The sequence below is a fragment of the Marmota flaviventris genome, chromosome 17 (genome assembly GCF_047511675.1).
Source record: "Marmota flaviventris isolate mMarFla1 chromosome 17, mMarFla1.hap1, whole genome shotgun sequence".
Lineage (NCBI taxonomy): Eukaryota > Metazoa > Chordata > Mammalia > Rodentia > Sciuridae > Marmota > Marmota flaviventris.
The window spans coordinates 42,289,369-42,307,684 of record NC_092514.1 but is presented as its reverse complement, the minus strand read 5'-3'; the positions used below and the strand labels follow the sequence as shown (position 1 = coordinate 42,307,684).

The window sequence follows — 18,316 nt, the reverse complement described above, 5'->3', positions numbered from 1 at the left end:
ATGGGGTCAGGCACATTTCCCCTTACATCTGCTGTTACACTCCCAGAGTGCAGTGCCTGGACATGCTAAACATGAATTCACAGTTGTTGGATAAATGAATATACCTTACATATATTAAATTGAAAAGCAAGGCTACCAGGAATAAAAATCTCTTCATTCTGGTAAGTAATGATTTAAAATTCCAATCATCCTTATAGGAAAACTTCTAAAGGTGTTTAAAGCATTAGGGTCTACATTAACCAACTAATATGTGAGGTGCCAAGATTTCAAATACAAACAGGAAAATTTTGTCTTTATGGAGGTTAATCTAGAAGCATAGACATGTCAATGAATAATTTCCATGTGACAGTGATGTAACATTTGTACAGGGTAATAGTACTGTGGTTTACACATGATACAACATCAAGAGAAGGCTTTAGAGATAAAGTGATATTTTAGTTGATTTAGTAGGCATTCAAAGTGGTAACAATTATTTTCAAGTAAAAAAGAGTGCAACTGGAAAAGTTTTTTAAAATGGATATATGTGGCATATTGATGGAAGGGTACAAGAATCTAGGTATGATGCAAGAAGAATATGGAAATTAGAAGGAAATTATCTAAAATTTTAACAACACAATGAGACACATGATTTTAAGCAGAAAATTAGCTGATCATTTTATGGTTAACAAAGAAAATGCTTATTATATAGTAAAAATAGTTAAAGTTTATTGAAACAGATGAGGGGAGATATGATGATCAGAGATTCATAATAATTTTTGCATCACAGACTATTTGGACAGTTGAGGAAAACCTAGACTCCTTCTCAGAATACTTACAAATACTTACACTCCAGAAGGAAGTAAACTAAGTTAAAATACAGTTATAAAATATGGTGGTGCACACCTGCAATCTCATTGACTCAGGAGGCTGAGACAGGAAGATTGCTAGTTTGAGGTCAGCCTCAGCAACCTGAGACCCAAATATAGTAAAATAAAAAGGGCTGGGGGGTGTAGCTCTGAGGTAGAGCACCTCTGGGTTCATCTCTCCCAGCAAAAACAGTTATAAATATAATAAAAATAATGTGGTATTATAGTGATATATGTAATAAATTCACATTAAAATAAGTAAAATTATTATGTATCATACATAATAATTTCAAAACAGCAATGAACATAAATAACAATCTGAAGATACATTCAATAGTTAGAGATACATATTTTAAGCTGGGCACAATGGTGCAAGCCTGTGATCCCAGCAGCTTGGGATCAAGGCAGGAGGGTCCTAAGTTCGAGGGCAGCTTCAGTTTTGGTTTCTGCCAAAACACAGTCTTACCATGTCTCAAAATAAAAATCTTTTAAAAGAACTGGGGAGATAGCTCAATGGTAGAACACCCATAGTTCATTCCTGGATACTATTTAAAAAGAGATATAATTCATATATAATGTGATATGAAAACATATGTGTTTTTTATTGGCAACATGTCATAAGTACTACTAATATAATCGTCATGTGTTTTCTATATTCATAATGAAAGTAAATGTGTACTTTTGGTAAAGGAATAAGGAATATAAAGACATAAGTTTTTTACTATCCTCTTTATGAATCTCAATTTAAAAACTCCTCATCTAGACTAAGGTCCAGGCAAGAAGACAGGAAATGAAAGAGATATTTAGAATATATTTCAAATAAATAAACATCCTCTGGAAAGTTTTTTTTATAGCAAATAGATAAAATAATCCTAACCTAAACTGGATTGACTCCAAAAAGTAAAAAGGAAATACCCCTATATCAACTGTTATTTAACAGTTTCCTTTACTTTGCTAAAAAGAGCACAGACAAACAACAGTAATACCGCCAAACCATGATTCATTTTCAAGAAGAATCCCTCCCTGATCAAAGGTTTACATTGTTTTTTACCAGCATCAGATTGCTTACCCACACAAACTTTAAATATATCATTTTTAGAACTAACCAACAACAAGGCCCATTTTGTTTTGACATGTAAGATACAAAAAAGAAAATGAAGAAAAATGACGATCATTTTATGTCTATGCTTACAAAATGAGAAAATCTAGAAAGAGTGATGGAGAAATTCTGAGATAATAACATTTTAATATTTGTGTTATCAGAAGGAAAATACCTGCTGAAATTCCCTGCTTTCAGAAGGAAATCTTAAGTATTGTCAATGTTGAATCGTCAATTTCTATAAAACTATGCGGAGAGCTATGAAAGCAATAAAGCTGAGAGAAAACAGTATATTTCAATGAAGAAATTGAGTATTAGCCTTCAACTACTGACTCTCTACAAATGACAAAGTCCTTCTTTGGTATTTCCCAACCTTCAACAAATATATACTATAAGGTATCTGTTCACAGTCATTTAATATGTCTTTTCTCCTGGAGTAGAAGATACATGAGGACAAGGACATCACTAAATTTTGTACATGTTATCCCCAAAGCCCAGTCCAGAACCTGTTAAGTGGTTTGCTTAACTAAGAATGAAGAATACGGGGGCTGGGGCTCAGTGGTAGAGCACTTGGCTAGCATGTGTGAGGCAATGAGTACAATCCTCAGCATCACATAAAAATAAATAAATCAAATAAAGGTATTGTGTCTATCTACAATAAGAAAAAAAGGAAGGAAGAATAGGCAGAAAAACGTGCAAAGGAAAGTTTTCTAAAGATGTATAAATGTAAAGACTGCAAATCAGTCATGAATTATCAACTAATACACCTGCACTTCTTCCTATTGATCTAGCTACCACCCATGCACATTGACTCTCTTACAAAAAAAAACATTTCTTGAAATTTGTCAACAAAATATTCAAAACAAAAAAGTTCTCAGAGGATCTATACTACACAACTAAATATATAACAAAAAATTTACAAAAAATAGGTCTGAAGTAAAATTTCTCGCAAATGGCTAAAAATATCAATATCTCATATATTTCTAAATTTTATACATTAAAAATTCTAAAAACATTTTAAAATGAATGTTTTTTATCCAGGACTGATTCTAAAAACCTTCAATTTACAAAACTCTCAAACTTGAAGGTTACTAGTTAAGTGAAATACAAGTGTTTAACAACTGTTCTTATAAAAATAATAATGCCAAAGCACAGAGGAGAATATAGACCACAGAAGTCACACTTTTTGAGTTGCAACAGTTCTTTCAGATACCATTTACCTCTTTTTCATCTATATTATAAGTTTCTATAGAAATATATACATATATCAAGAATTGATCAGTTATTACAAAAGAGCATATAAGTTAAATAAAATAAGGAAAGGTATAAATACCCAAGAAGAATTGCCAAGAAATACTTGAACAAATACATGTACCCAAGAAGTACTTGAACAAATACATGTACACACATATTCCTAACAGCACTATTCATATTAGTCAAAAGGTCAAAACAACCAGAATGGCCATGCAATGATGAATGGATAAACTGGCTTATATCCATAAAAAGGAATATAATTCAACCATAAAAAGCAATGAAGTATTGATATACATTACAATGAGCATAAACCTCAAAAACATTAAATTGAAGAGCTACTAACAAAAAGTCATATAGTATATAATTAAATATATTTGAAATATACAGAACAGATAAATCCACAGAGTAGAGGTTGCTTGATGTTTGGGGTAAAGAAAATGGTGAGAAACAGCTTAAAGAATATGTAATTTCCTGTTGGCATAAGCAAATGTTTGGAACAAGAAAGAAGTGATAGTTGCACAACACTGTGCATGTAAGAATGCCACACTTAATTGGTTAATTTTTTGTTATGCAAATTTCAGACTGATTAAAAATAATTATTTCTGTGTTAACCATAATCTTTCTCTATAAAATACCTCAATATTGCAAAGCAAAAATGGTTATCTCTCAAGAAGAATACATAATGCTCCCAAAACAGAGTAACCTAATGTTAACATCTTCATTCATTCTGCTGGGAATTAAATGGTCCAATCATTGGTGTTAACTACCAAGGCTAAGGTTAACACACACTATGACTCAAAATTCACACTCCAAAATGAGTTCACATTTATACAAAGAAGCAGTAGAAAAATTGTCACTGCATCATTAGAATTAATAACTCAAAGCCAGAAACCACACAACTGTATATCAAGAATATTAGAAAAGATAAATAAATAGAAGCATGTTTGCCCAATGGAATAAGTAAGCATTTTTGAAGCATTACCTCTAAAACAAAGGCAGGTCACAGATACCTAAAGAGGTTTTCTACATTTGCTAATTCTCCACTATACAGAACAACTGTAAAAATAAACAATGGAAACAAATGAACTAAATCTACCTGCAAAATGAATGAACTTCACAAAAACAATGCTAAAAAAATTTAACAGAATAAATGTATTCTATATAATTCCATTTATATATAATGGGGAAAAACATGTTTAAGGATACTTTCTTAGGAGTAAAACTGTTTTTAAATATAAGTGGGGTTAGACTTGCCTGGCATGTAAGACCTAGGGTTCTATTCCCAGTACTGTAAAAAATAAAATGTAAAGAAGCAAATATCATAAAAGTCAGAATTCTGCTTTAATGTTAAAGAGTGGAGGAGAAAAGGGGGATCTTGGTAATGTGCTCTTTATTGATTGGAATGATGGTTACATAACTATTTGCCCTAAGATAAATAATGGCAATACACCTTTTTTGTTTGTTTTCCTATAACACACTAGTATAAATTCCACAGAGATGTATTTTAAAATAAAATGAAAATGTTGCTCTATATCAAGTATACATGAATCATGACCATTCCTCTGCAACAATGAATATTTCTCAATGAACTATAGTACTAGCCCATTATAGACAGAATGTTCTGAAAGAGATATATGAAAATGGGATTTAGTTCTCTAAAGCTATGAACATAAATTCAAAAATTTTTATTCTATTAATAGCAATTATCCCTTATACTGAAAAAATTAGGAAGTTAAAATAGCATGGTAAAGATCATTATTGTATTGGTTCAATTTTTTAAATGATTTAATAAATAAGAATGCCTTCAATGAGATTAAGATCTTTTTATTACAGGATTGGTGATGAAAATATTTATTTTAGCCTAGATTTCAAAAACTGAGGACACATTGAAGGAAGACTAAAGGGAAAAGTGAAGAGAGAGAAAATTAAGTTTACCATGCAGGGGTGAGCCAGAAGGGCTGCTTGATAGGCCTGGAACAGGACTACAGCGGCCTCCTTGCTTTGACGTCAGTTCTTGTTCAATTTCTTCCAGTCCAGCACTTTTCTGGAAACGGCTCATGCGATTAACTACTCGTGGTGACATATGTGTACGAACACAAGGCTGGCCACCATAAGGGTTGATGGGGAAAACATGAGAAGTACCCCGGAGGGTACTGACCACAACCCAACGACAGTCATGGCTGAAGCAGATGTCCTGTACCTAGAAATAAAGAAAGATACAAAAAGAGCTGAAATTATTTGAATATACCCTCAGAGCATCATTTGTCACCAAATCTGAACAGAAATGGGTGCATCATTACCTAAGAACAGTTTTTAAGTAAAGAATTTTTATTTTACAGATGAGAGTTTCATAATGATATTGATCAAAATTCCATTTTGACAAATGGTGCTAGGAAAACTGGTTATCCACACATAAAAGGATAAGACTAGGCCCTTACCTCTCACCCTGCACAAAGATCAACTCAAAATGGATCAAAGACCTAGGAATTAGAACAAAACCTATACAACTCCTAGAAGAAAACTTAAGGTCAACACCCTAGCACATAGGCATAGGAAACAACTTTCTCAATAGGACTCCTAAAGCTTAGGAAATACTGCCAAGAGTTTATAAATGGGATGGCATCAAATTAAAATGCTTCTGCACACAAAGAAAAAAAATTTTAAATGTGAAGAAAGAACCAACAAAATGGGCAAAATATCTTAGCTAGCTACTCTTCTTACACAGGGTTAATATCTAGAATATAGAAAGAACTCAAAAAACTTAACACCAACAAAAATACAAATAATTCAATTAATAAATGGGAAAATGAACCAAATAGGCACATCTAAAATGGAGAAAGACAAATGGTCAACCAACAAATATATTAAAAAAAAAAGATCAACATCATTAGCAGTTAGGGAAATGCAAATCAAAACCTCACTGAGACTTCATCACACATCAAAATGAAAGTATTCAAACAATAATAAACACTCTTGGTGGAACTATACAACCACTATGGAAGTCAGTATGGAGGTCCTCAAAAGACTAGCCATGGAACCACCATATGATCCAGTTATACCACTCCTCAGTATTTATTCTAAGAATTAAAGTCATTGTACTATAGCAATACATGCATACCCATGTTTACAGCAGCACAATTCACAACAGCCAAACTATGGAACCAGTCTAGGTATTCATCAACAGATGAATGGATAAAGAAAATGTGGTGGGCTGGGGCTAGGGCTCAGTGGTAGAGCGCTTGCCTTGCACATGTGAGGCACTGGGTTCGATGCTCAGCACCACATATAAATAAATAAAGGTATTGTGTCCGTCTACAACTAAAAATTTTTAAAACTGTGGTATATATAGATAGTTTACTTTTATTCAGCCATAAAGAAAAATGAAGTAATGTCATTTGCAGGAAAATGGATGGAACTTGAGATCATTATGTTAAACGAAATATGCCAAACTCGGAAGCCAAGGGTCCTGTGTTTTCTCTCATATATGGAAGTTAGGGAGGAAAAAGGAAAAGAAAGGTGGGGGTGGAAGGGAATTTCATGAAAACTGAAAAGAGATCAGTAGAATAGAAGAAACAGACCAAGGAGAGGGAGGAGGAGAGGAAAAAGGGAAATACTGAGGAGTGATATTGATCAAATTATATTGTTTCCTTGTGTGCATGTATGAATATGTAACAACAAATTCAATCATTATGTACAATTACAACACACCAATAAAAATGAAAAAAAAACATAAAAATAATTTTTAAAATATCAATACATTTTCACATGCTAGAATCAAAAATAAAAAGAAAAACATCTTTAGACTTACTGAGTAATTTAAGCAATAGAATGAACCATGCTATCTAAAACCATTTTCCAAAATACCTATAATCAAGATCATTTCCTGGTCTGTTAATGAAAAGTAATTTCTTTCTTTCATTTTAAGAATACTTGTAATATGAAGTGGAGTTAACAATCAGTATCAAAATAGGGAGATAGAATTCTACCTAATGCTTACTTAGAAAAGTGCTATTAAAGTGATTCTATTCTATGACCCCGAAGACATGTAGGCATACATGAATGAACAGAGCTGCTAAAGATATTAGCTGCCAAGTGAACTAGAGAAACTTTAATCCTTTAAATAACATTACAAGTCACCCACCCACAAAATGCAAAATGATATATCTTTTGGTATTATCAACTAGCTGGATGGGTTTCATTCATTAAAAGCAGAGAGAGTGTGTATACGTGTGTGTGTGTGTGTGTGTGTGTGTGTGTATGTATATGGCGGGGGGTAATGGCAATCTAGTAATAAAATGATGACATCACTGGCATGAGTTTTGTATCTCAATTTTGGAATGCTGTTTTTTTTGTTTTGTTTTGTTTATGTTTTTTAAAATATTTATTTTTTAGTTGTAGTTGAATACAATACCTTTATTTTATTTATTATTTTTATATAGTGTTGAAGAGCGAACCCAGGGCCTCAAGCATATGCTAGGCAAGCGCTCTACCACTGAGCCACAACCCCAGCCCTGGAATGCTGTTTTGAATTAACGTTTTTTCATCATAAAACCTAAAAGCTGGGGCTCGGGTGGTGGCTCAGTGGTACAGCGCTCACCTAGCAAGTGTGGGGCCCTGGGTTCGATCCTCAGCACCACATAAAAATAAATAAATAAAGGTATTATGTCCATCTACAACTAAAAAATAAATATTAAAAAAAAAACATAAAAGCTGGGCAGGGAGTGGTGACACATGCCTATACTCCCAGTCACTTGCAAGGCTAAGGCAGGAGTTCCAGGCCAAACTGGACACCTTAGTGAGACCATGTTCAATCCACAGGGCTGCAAAAAATAAAAATATTAAAAAAAGGAAAGCTGAGTGGAATCTGTATCACTGACTTAATTGTACAGTACACATATCCTCACATACAACATTTTTTAAGTACGGATTAGGCAACTGTGATAAACAGAAATTGAACAAGTACAGCCTTAATTTGCTATACAAACTTCCTGTTCTCAAATGTAGGCAACAAATATATATCAATAATTATTTTTTTTAAAACACTCCCTATTCACAATTCTAACTTGGGTACTGGGAGATTCGGGAAGCAAGGAGTACATGCTCTTAATAAGCCACATTTCAAAATGCTATGAAACTAAATCAGGGAATGATTATGGAGAGAATGTATATATGAAACCAGTGCGGATGTCTTTTAGAACTGGGGTCAACAAACTACTTCGGTAAAGGGATACACAGTAATTTTAGGCTCTACAGGTCAGAAATCAAAATCAAGGGTATTAAGTAGATACTTATAAATATAAGAGAAAAAAATTAATATAAAAATTTATTGATGAGATTCAAAATATAGTAATAATCCACTAGAATTTTTTATAATACAGATCTACTAATGAAAAGAATAAAAGTCATCTTTAGGGAAGGTGTTTTTTTTTTTTTTTTTTGTACTGGGGCACTTTTTTTTTAACACAAGGGCACTTAACCACTGAGCCACATCTCCAGCCCCCTTTTTATTTTTTCCTTTTTTTTTTTTAATTTTATTTAGAGACAGGGTCTTACTGAGTTGCTCAGCGCCTTGCTAAGTTGCTGACACTGGCTTTGAACTTGCAATCCTCCTGCCTCAGCCTCCCAAGCCACTGGGATTACAAGGATGCACCAATACGCATGGCAAAAGGGTAAGATGTTCTCAGGTCAGTAATTAATATTGCTATAGTTTAGAAGACTCAGCAGAGTACAGAGGAATGATTATAGAAAGCCTTATTAGAAGATTTCATACAATATATGAGTTATGAACATAAGACCAATGAGATGAAAGTAGTTTGAAAAATTCAATCATAAGAAGATATTTTGTTTTGTTTTCAAGGTGAATATTATTGTACTCAATTCAATAATAATACATGACAATTACAGAAAAATACTTAGTTTAAAAGAACACATACATATAAATCTAACAATCCGGAGGCTAATATTTCTTCATCTTGGAATACAACTTTCTAGTCATCTCTTAATGCATAATTTAATACATAGTTATCCATTTATATATATGATATGTGCATGTATACAAAAGTCTACATGATTAGATTAAATGTGGCCAATTTTAAACACATAGCAATCTATAAATTTTAATAAGATTGTGAAAATAGAGGGAAACAGTGCTAAAAGTATAAAGCCCTATATATTATTACAGGCTTTACCTAAAGGTGGTATATTATGGTAAATATACCTATTCTTAAGTAGCTATATGGCCATGAGAAAGCTAATTAATAAGCTAGTTCTGCACCCTGAGGTTCTTAATGTACAGAATAAGTGATAATCTCATAGCAGTTAGTATGAACTAATTAATATAGAGAGCACTTAAAACAATACCTAGTATTGAATAAGCCCTGTACAATTAAATTCAATCACATTACCATAAAAAATATATTCCAGTTCTGTCCAAACACCTATCTCTGTTTTCACTGCTACTAATGTGGACTAAGCCACTCTCCTTTGTCTACTAGGTTACTATATTAGCCTCTTACCTGGACTCTTAATTGAAACCACCTGAAAGCAACACAAGACAAAGTAGATAAATTATACTTCTTCAACATTAAAACCTGCTGCACATCAAAGGATATTACTAAGAAAGCAAAAAAGACAAACCACAAAATGGGAGAAAATATTTGAAAAAAATACATCTGGTAAAGATCTCATATCTAATATATATAAATAACTTACAAATCAACAATATAAAGACACTAAATGAAAATAAACAATGGATTTGAACAGAAATTTATGCAAAGAAAATACACAAATGGCTAACAAACTCATGAAAAGATGCTCAACATCTTTAAGTCACTACAAAAATGCAAATCATACCCACAACGATAGCTAAAAGATAAAAGACCAGAACAAGTGTTATTGATGTGGTACACACATTAGAACCATCATTCATTTCTGGAAGAAATGTAAATGACACAGCCACCTATAAGGTGTTTCAAAATATTAAACACAGAGTTATCATATACCCCAGAAGTTTTACTCCTAGATGCTCAAAAGAACTGAAATTATACATTCCCACAAAAACCAGTACCCTGATGTTCATAGCAGTATTCCTAAGAGCCACAAAATAAAATTGCTCCAAATGTCCTTTTCCTAATGAATAGATAAATGGAATGTGATATATCCACATAAGTGGACTATTATTCATCCATAAAAGGAATGATTTCCAATGCAAGCTTAAAAATGAATGGACTTTGAAAGATTATGAAAGTAAAAGATGCCACACACAAAAGGCTGAATATCACACCACTCCATTTATATGAAATGTACAGACTAAACAAGTCCACAAATATAAACCAGATTAGTAAATGCCAACAGCTAGTAGGAGGTGGTATGGAGAGTGACTGCTAATAGGCACCAAGTTTATTTTGGTGTGATGAAGATGCTCTGGAATTAGAAAATAGTAATCATCATACAACTCTGAGGGTCAGTCATGGTGGCCCCATGCTCGTAATCCCAGTAACTTGGGAGGCTGAGGAAAGAGGACAGCAAGTTCGAGGTCAGCCTCAGCAACTTAGACTTTCAGCAACTTAGAAAGACCCTGTCTTAAAAGGTATGGGGATGTAGTTTATTGTTAGAGCATCCCCGAGTTTAATCTCCAGTAATGAAAAAAAAAAAAATACCGATCTGTGAATATACTAAAAACCATGGAATTGTATACTACATAATGGTGGACAATTTGATAAAAAGGGAAATTCTATATTTCTTTTTATAGTTTGCCAGTCCCCTAATTCTTAAAAATGTCTGTCCTGTCCTATGCTTAAAGAAAGGTACGCAGCTGCTAGGAGGCCTAAACTAACATTTTATCTAATGTCCATTTTGACTCAGTTCACATCTGGTGTTAGGTTAAAGATTTGAATATGACATGGGTAAATAGTATAACCAGATGTTCTTATTAAGTTTCCCTCTGTTCAGCATAAAAGTGTGGCATAAGAAGAAAAACTCAAGCAAAATCTCATTAGAACATGGATTATCAAGTTTAGCGCTTTTAGTTATAAAAATGTCGGGGTTTTTAATGAGATACAAATTAAAAATTAGGAGTGTTAAACTGAATGTTTTAAAATTTAGTATATGTAATTTACTATTTCTTAAATGTTTTATGTATTATTTACCATATTTAAAAAACGTCACACTCATTTCTCATTGTAATAATGTAAATTTGGATTACTAAAAACACTTAGATGCTAGAAAGCTTATGTATTTGTTTGTGAACGCATATTGTAGTCATATTCCAAGAATTTCTATGTATACAAACATTTAGGGGCAATCTGAGTAATGCCATTTTGTGTGTGTGTGTGTGTGTGGGGGGGTGTTCTGGGGATTGAACCCAGGGCCTTGTGCATGTGAGGCAAGCACTATATCAACTGAGCTATATCTCCAGCCCAGTAAGGCATTTTTTTAAAAATATATATTTTTTTAGTTGTAGACAAATATAATACCTTTATTTTATTTATTTATTCTTATGTGGTACTGAGGATTGAACACAGTGCCTCACACATGCTAGGCAAACGCTCTACCACTACGCCACAACCCCAGCCTGAATAATGCATTTTTAAATTGATTTCATTCATTTAAGAATCAAATATTAGGCAACCAATATCTAATGCAGCAGACATACCCTTACATGGAACATGAAATTTCTCAAGATTTTAATTATAGTAAACATTTTATCAAAACTTAAAAATAAAACCATATAGTAAATTCACAAAAACAGATTAAATTCAAAGTATATATGAAAAAAGTGAACTGGAGTAGAGAATGAAATGTTACATCTTAGCACCTAAGATGCAGCAAAAAGCATCTTATACAACTGCAAATTCACCCTAAAACCTCAAATAACAACCTCAGTTAATAACAGAAATAAAACTTTAGGATTATTTTAACATCCTAAAATCTGAAGCAGTCTCAAACTTCAGTGTGATAAGAAGCAACTAGATTATTTAAGAAATACAAATCCTGTGTTCCCTCCTTCAGAACTCTGAATAGGTATTAAGGGGTTGGGGCATGCACACATGACCAAAAAATCTACTTTTTAAAACACTCAGAAAATTACTTACTATTGAACTAAAGTAATATTAAGTTAGAAAGCAAAATTAAATGAGTAGCAATGGCACTCCTTCCAACTGTACACCAACCTTAGAGATCATGGAAAAGACGTTTTCAAAAATGAATACATGGGCTGGGGTTGTGGCTCAGTGGTAGAGTGCTTGCCTAGCATGTGTGAGGCATTGGGTTTGATTCTCAGCACCACATAAAAAAATAAATACAAATATTGTGTCCATTTACAGCTAAAATGTTTTTTTTTAAAGAATATATTAGATAATAGGAATGGTAGTGTAGGACAAGAGTAGGGCAGAGCACTGACTGTAAAGAGCAAGAAGAAATTTCTGAGATAAGAAAAATATCCTGCACCTTTTCTTTGACAACATTGAACTGATACATAAAAATATAAAAACTATACATACTAATGGGGTACCATGTGAAGCCCTAATACATGCATACACGTGTAATCCTAAAACCAGTTCAAACACTGTTCTGTATCTTGATTGCAGTAAAGATATTTACTACTAGGTAGAAAAGTCAACACTCATCTCTAATGTCCACTCCCTCGCCTAACATTACTACAGATGCTTAATATGTGTTTGCCTAGTCTCTATTACACAAAGCTCAGAAAAGTTATGATTGGTCAGACAAAAGCAAATGGAAGTTTCAGGATTCTAAGAAAACTATCTGGTTTTCTGATAAAATAAATTAACACGATTGGTGATGCCCTTTTTCCTCAACTGGTTGCCTGGAATTCTGAAATGATGTTCAAAGAAATGGCATGTATAAAACAATCACATAGGAAGGGGCAAAAATGTCAACATTGTTGCGCTTTCAAGACCAACAGCAGACTGCTTGTATAATAGTAAAATAAACTCTGATTTTTTTTTATACTGTGAACTGAACCCACTGAGTCACATCCCCAGCTCGTTCTATTTTTTATTTTGAGATGGAGTCTCCTAAGTTGCTGAGGCTGGCTTCAAACTTGCTATCCTCCCGCGTCGGCCTCCCAAATCGCTGGAATTACAGGTGAATGCCACCACACCTGATTAAAGGCTGATTTTAAAATCTATTAAGTATACTCTTTTCTTTGGCTAAAAATACACATAATTATTCAAACAGCAACTCGTTCTCCAATCCTAAGTGGGTTGAAACAGAACAAAGAGACTTGGATAGAGTCTCAAAGCAACAGTTTTTAGATGTCTAGTGACAACCATAAAAGGCAACTCCCATATACCAATAACTAATGTGCCAAGGTCAAGGTCAGCAGATGTAATAAAAATATATGGCATGGAGCTGGGGCTATAGCTCAGCAGCAGAGCGCTTGCCTTGCACTTTCGAGGTACTGGATTCGATCCTCAGCACCACATAAAAAATAAATAAACAAAATTTAAAAAGATTAAAATAAATATATATATATATATATATATATATATATATATATATATATATATATATATATGGCATGTATAAAGGTCCAAGTCAGGTGTAATAAAAATATACAGAAATATAAAAAGAAATATTTGCATAACCATTAACCACACACTGTCAGAATTTTTATCCTTCAGTATCAATAAAAACACTTTTATTAAAAATGTCATATCACAGAGCAATTGTAACCAAGTGAATAGCAGTAAAAGACTACTTGAAGACAAAATAATTGGAAAGTAAGTGCAGGAAGTATAACCTACACATACTTTGACCTTACTTATTCTCTTCCCCTGTTAATTATTCGTGTTCATTTATTCATTCAGTAAATAATTGCTGAATTACTATTACGTGTTTTACACCCTTTTACATGTAAAAAGTAAATAATTAGCCCATTTTTACCTGGAAACAGAGAGAAGGTTGAAGCAGAAAGGAGAAAAGTGCAGTTTGATTAAGACCTGACATGCACTGGGCCACAGTGGCACATGCCTGAGGTGGTACATGCCCATAAAACCAGCAACTTGGGAGGCTAAGGCAGGAGGATTGCCAAGTTAAAGACCAGCCTGGGCAACTCAAAATAAAAGATAAAAAGGGCTGGAGATATAACTCAGTGGTAAAGTATCCCTGGGTTTGATTCCCACCCTCAAAAAGATCAGACATTGCTGTTCTTCCTTTATCCTTTTTCATAGAAGAAAAATGAAGTTTTCAACTGTAATCCTTTTTGTCTAACATAACACAATTTGTTATCCATACAATATGCATCAAAAACCTAGTTCCCAATAGGATTTGGCTGATGATTAAAGGAGATAATACAAACAAAGCAAATAGAATAGTAACTAGTATATTTTTTAAAGTGTAACTGTTAACAAGTACTAGATCAGTAAAATAAAGATAATGCTATATAAGACATAAAGTTCAAAATATTCTTTATTACTAACAATAGTAATATGAAGTCTCATTCAACTAGATAGAAAGGCCAGATTTTCAAAATTTTCAAAACTAATCAGAACATATGGAGACTTTAAATATTATTTTGTTCTGAAAAGACTTTTATCAGAGCTTAAAAATAACCTAATCTTGTAAGCTATCCTCTCTGTCCTTATATTTAGTGGAAAATGTTACCCATCACTCATGAAAAGACAGAAAAAAAGGAGTGAAATCAAAAAAAGACAGGTGAAAGGGAAAAGATGGGTAGGAAGGACTAAAAGAAAGACAGTTACCAGACAGCAAAGATCAAGGTTTTAATCCCAATTCTCACATTTTTAACTGCACAGAAGCTGAAGATACAAATCTTTTAGCCTACAAGGATATTTTCTGGTTTAAAGAAATTGGGGAGGGGGATGTGGGGACTGAATCCAGGGGTGCTCTACCAGGTGCCGTACCACTGAGTTACATCCCCAGTCTTTTTTATTTTATGTTGTTTTATTTTTATAAATTGCCCAGGCTGGCTTTAAACTTGTGATCCTCCTGCCTCAGCCTCCTGAGTCACTGGGATTACAGGTGTGTGCTGCCACAGTGCCCAAGTGTTTCCAGACTTAAATAAAATATTTGCCAATAATTTATTTTTTAAAATATGCCCATCATTAAAATATGTGAGGCAACATAAATGTAGTCCTGTTGGAAGATTATACTGCTAGTTTCCTAACTGGGAAACAAAGATATTAAATAACCATCTGAGTTCCTACCCATGAAAGATTAAGAAAAAGAAAAAAAAAGAAGAAAAGAAAAAGACTGAAATGATACCAAAGAAGCAGCAAGAAGAAAATACAAATGAGAGCAGAAATTAATAAAACTAAAAAATAGGTAAACAATAGAGAAAAATCTATGAAACAAAAATAACTGGTTTTTTTTTTAATTTAAAAAATGCCAAAACTCCAGGGAGATTGAAAAAAATCAAAAGAGAAGAATACACAAATCATCAGTATTAGGAATGATTTAGGGGACAGCACTACAGATCCAGTACTTGTTAAATGGATTAAAAAAAATCTATGAGTAACTGCATTTAAATAAACTTAGAAACTTAAAGAAAATAGGTCAGTTCTTCAAAAACCACAAACTAATTCACCCAAGATGAAATAAGTCATGTGAATACACCTATAACTTAAAACTGTGTTTCAGAAAATGGAAGAGGAAAGAGAACTTCCAACTGATTTCATGAGGCTACTAGATGCTGATAATATAAAATGTAAAATGATAAAACTTAGAAAAATGTACAGGATAAAATCTTCAGGATTGAGGATTAATCAAACAGTTCTTTAGCTTAATACAAAAAGCAAGATACAATTAAAAATCTAATAGATTGGGTCTCATCAAACTAAAAAATTTCTGCCCTGAAAGCCCACATAAGGAGGATTAAAAAAAAAAAAAACCACCAAGCTAGAGGTTGGTAGAAAAAAAAATTGCAAACTACTTACTTATTTTACAAAGGAATAGTATCTACGTAAGGATTAGTGTCAGTAGAGGAAAAACTGATAAATCTGCTCTCAGCCAAATTAAAAACATTCACTGTAGGTAAATGCTTGTACAGCTAAGCATGTGATTATACTCTTGGCACCTATGTCAGAGAAATTAAGACTAGTCACATAACATATTCATAACAGAAGAAAAACCACAAACAGTCCAGATGCCCTTTAACAGGTGATTGTTCCAACAAACTGTGGGAGGTAGGTATGGTGATAAAGGGCAAACTGAAGGAAGGGTTCAGTATGCTGAAGGTGGTGGTAGACACATAGACTATATAAATTTGCATAAATTGATACAAATGAATACAAATAAACCTGTTGGGGTCTAAAAAAGATTCGTGTATTCTATCAATGTCAGTATCCTGATTGTGAGATACCATAGTTCTACGAAGTGTGAGTACTCAGATGAAACTGGGTAAAGTGTACATGGGCTCTTTCATTATTGTTTTGTACAGGCAGAGGTGAAACAACAAACATTCAATATTTAAAAACAGTGAATGTTAATCCTGGCTAATATAATAATACAGGGCCAGCAGTCCTCATGGGCCTGCTTCCTGATGCAGCTGGCCTAACCTTGACGGGAGATGAGGATGGGAAGTGGCCACAAATGTCATAGACTACAGGATGAAACAAGGTGGCTGGGGAAAGCAGAGGGGGAGACAGAAGGAATGTCCTGCTGTCCCTGGAAGCAGATGCTAGGAAATAGCAACTGCTACTCATAGGAGAAAAAGTGGCACCAACGCTAGGGGACAAATCATGGATCTAAGGGCCAGTGAGAAGAAAGGCTAACATTCCAGAATGTCCACATATATCCAAAAGGTTCCCTCCCCTGCCACACAGGTAAGGGATAATGTTACCACATGGTGACTGTCACTGGAACAATTGATAATACTCACATTGACTGCATGTTTTCATAAGGAAAAATACATGCTGGAATGGGTTATAAAAGGAGAGGGCCCTTTAGTCCAATTAATGTACTGTCATTGTAGCTTATATTGATGTATGGATAATGGTATTAATGGCTTACATGAGTGCAATTAAATGACTGTGTCAGAGGTTATCCTTGGCCATGTACTGAGGTGATAATGGGACAAGTTCACAATAGACCACCTATCAGGCTTCCAGCTCCTTCCCACGTCATATACCAGAAACAACAGAAAATCCCAGGAGGAAAATATTTAGGTAGATTTAATGGCTGCTGGGGTACTCAGAGGTGTTATCCCAGTACAACAACGCCACCTGCCTGATGAAGCAACCAAGTACATTAGAAAGAAACTATTAACCTGCTACTAATACTAAGTTCTAATCATGACTGAATAGCTGAACCACAGAGGTACAATTTTCCAGATCTGCTGTGGGATGAGTTAACTTAAACCTGAGGTGGGAAGGGCCCAACAAGACCTGCTATTCAAATGGGAACCGGGTATTCCAAAGTCCAGCCAGCCTGCCTTGAGTTTTATGCCTACACTATCTTCTACTCCACTGCCTGCAGCAATGCCACCGGCTCAACAGCCCCTTGATTCACAGAGCTCCTGTTAAATGCAAACCACTGATGGTTCAGCCAAGATGAAACACGATGATATTCATGGGGCCATGGCAGTTATATAATCCCAACAACTCTGGAAGGCTGACTAAAGTAAGGAGCAATCAGCCCAGATAATGGAGAGCCAACACCCCCACTTTAATACAGGGTTAGGCAACCTATAACAATGGGCCAATCATACTCACTATGTACATATTTTCTATGGATACATTTGTTCAAAAATGAATGAATGGGTTCCCAGGCAAGGACACAGGATTATAATACCAAAGAGAAGTACATACAGGCAAGGGTGAGCAAAATCACACGCCAAGAAAATAATTAGTCTAAGAGGTGGAGCCTCAAATCACACAGGAAACTTAAGACTTGAAACTTAATGGCACCTGAGCTGCTGGGTTTTATATTTTTTGGGACCAGTAAGTCTTTGATTCCTTCCCATTTGTTCCTTTTGGAATGCCTATTGTATTCATATCCCACTCTAGAATTTTAATAAATTTCATAGGTCCACTAATGGAAACAAATTTTGCCCTAAATTGAGTCAACCATATCTAATTTGGATGATTTAAATGATCAGATTGGAAATTTTTGAGGCAATGATATTTTCAAGAAA

General features: G+C 33.9%; 1 protein-coding gene across 9 annotated transcripts in view; it reads right to left on the bottom strand.

The window, feature by feature from the left end:
- Positions 1 to 18,316, bottom strand: part of Bcas3 (BCAS3 microtubule associated cell migration factor) — a 575,514-nt gene that overhangs the window by 340,819 nt on the left and 216,379 nt on the right. For all 9 annotated transcript variants that reach the window (XR_011705010.1, XR_011705011.1, XM_071603381.1 and 6 more), the window contains exon 15: positions 5,134 to 5,398. Coding sequence is in view for 7 of the 9 variants with exons in the window: in XM_071603381.1 (XP_071459482.1) it covers positions 5,134 to 5,398 (265 nt within the window). In the remaining 2 variants the exon portion in view is untranslated. The remainder of the gene's footprint in view (positions 1 to 5,133; positions 5,399 to 18,316) is intronic.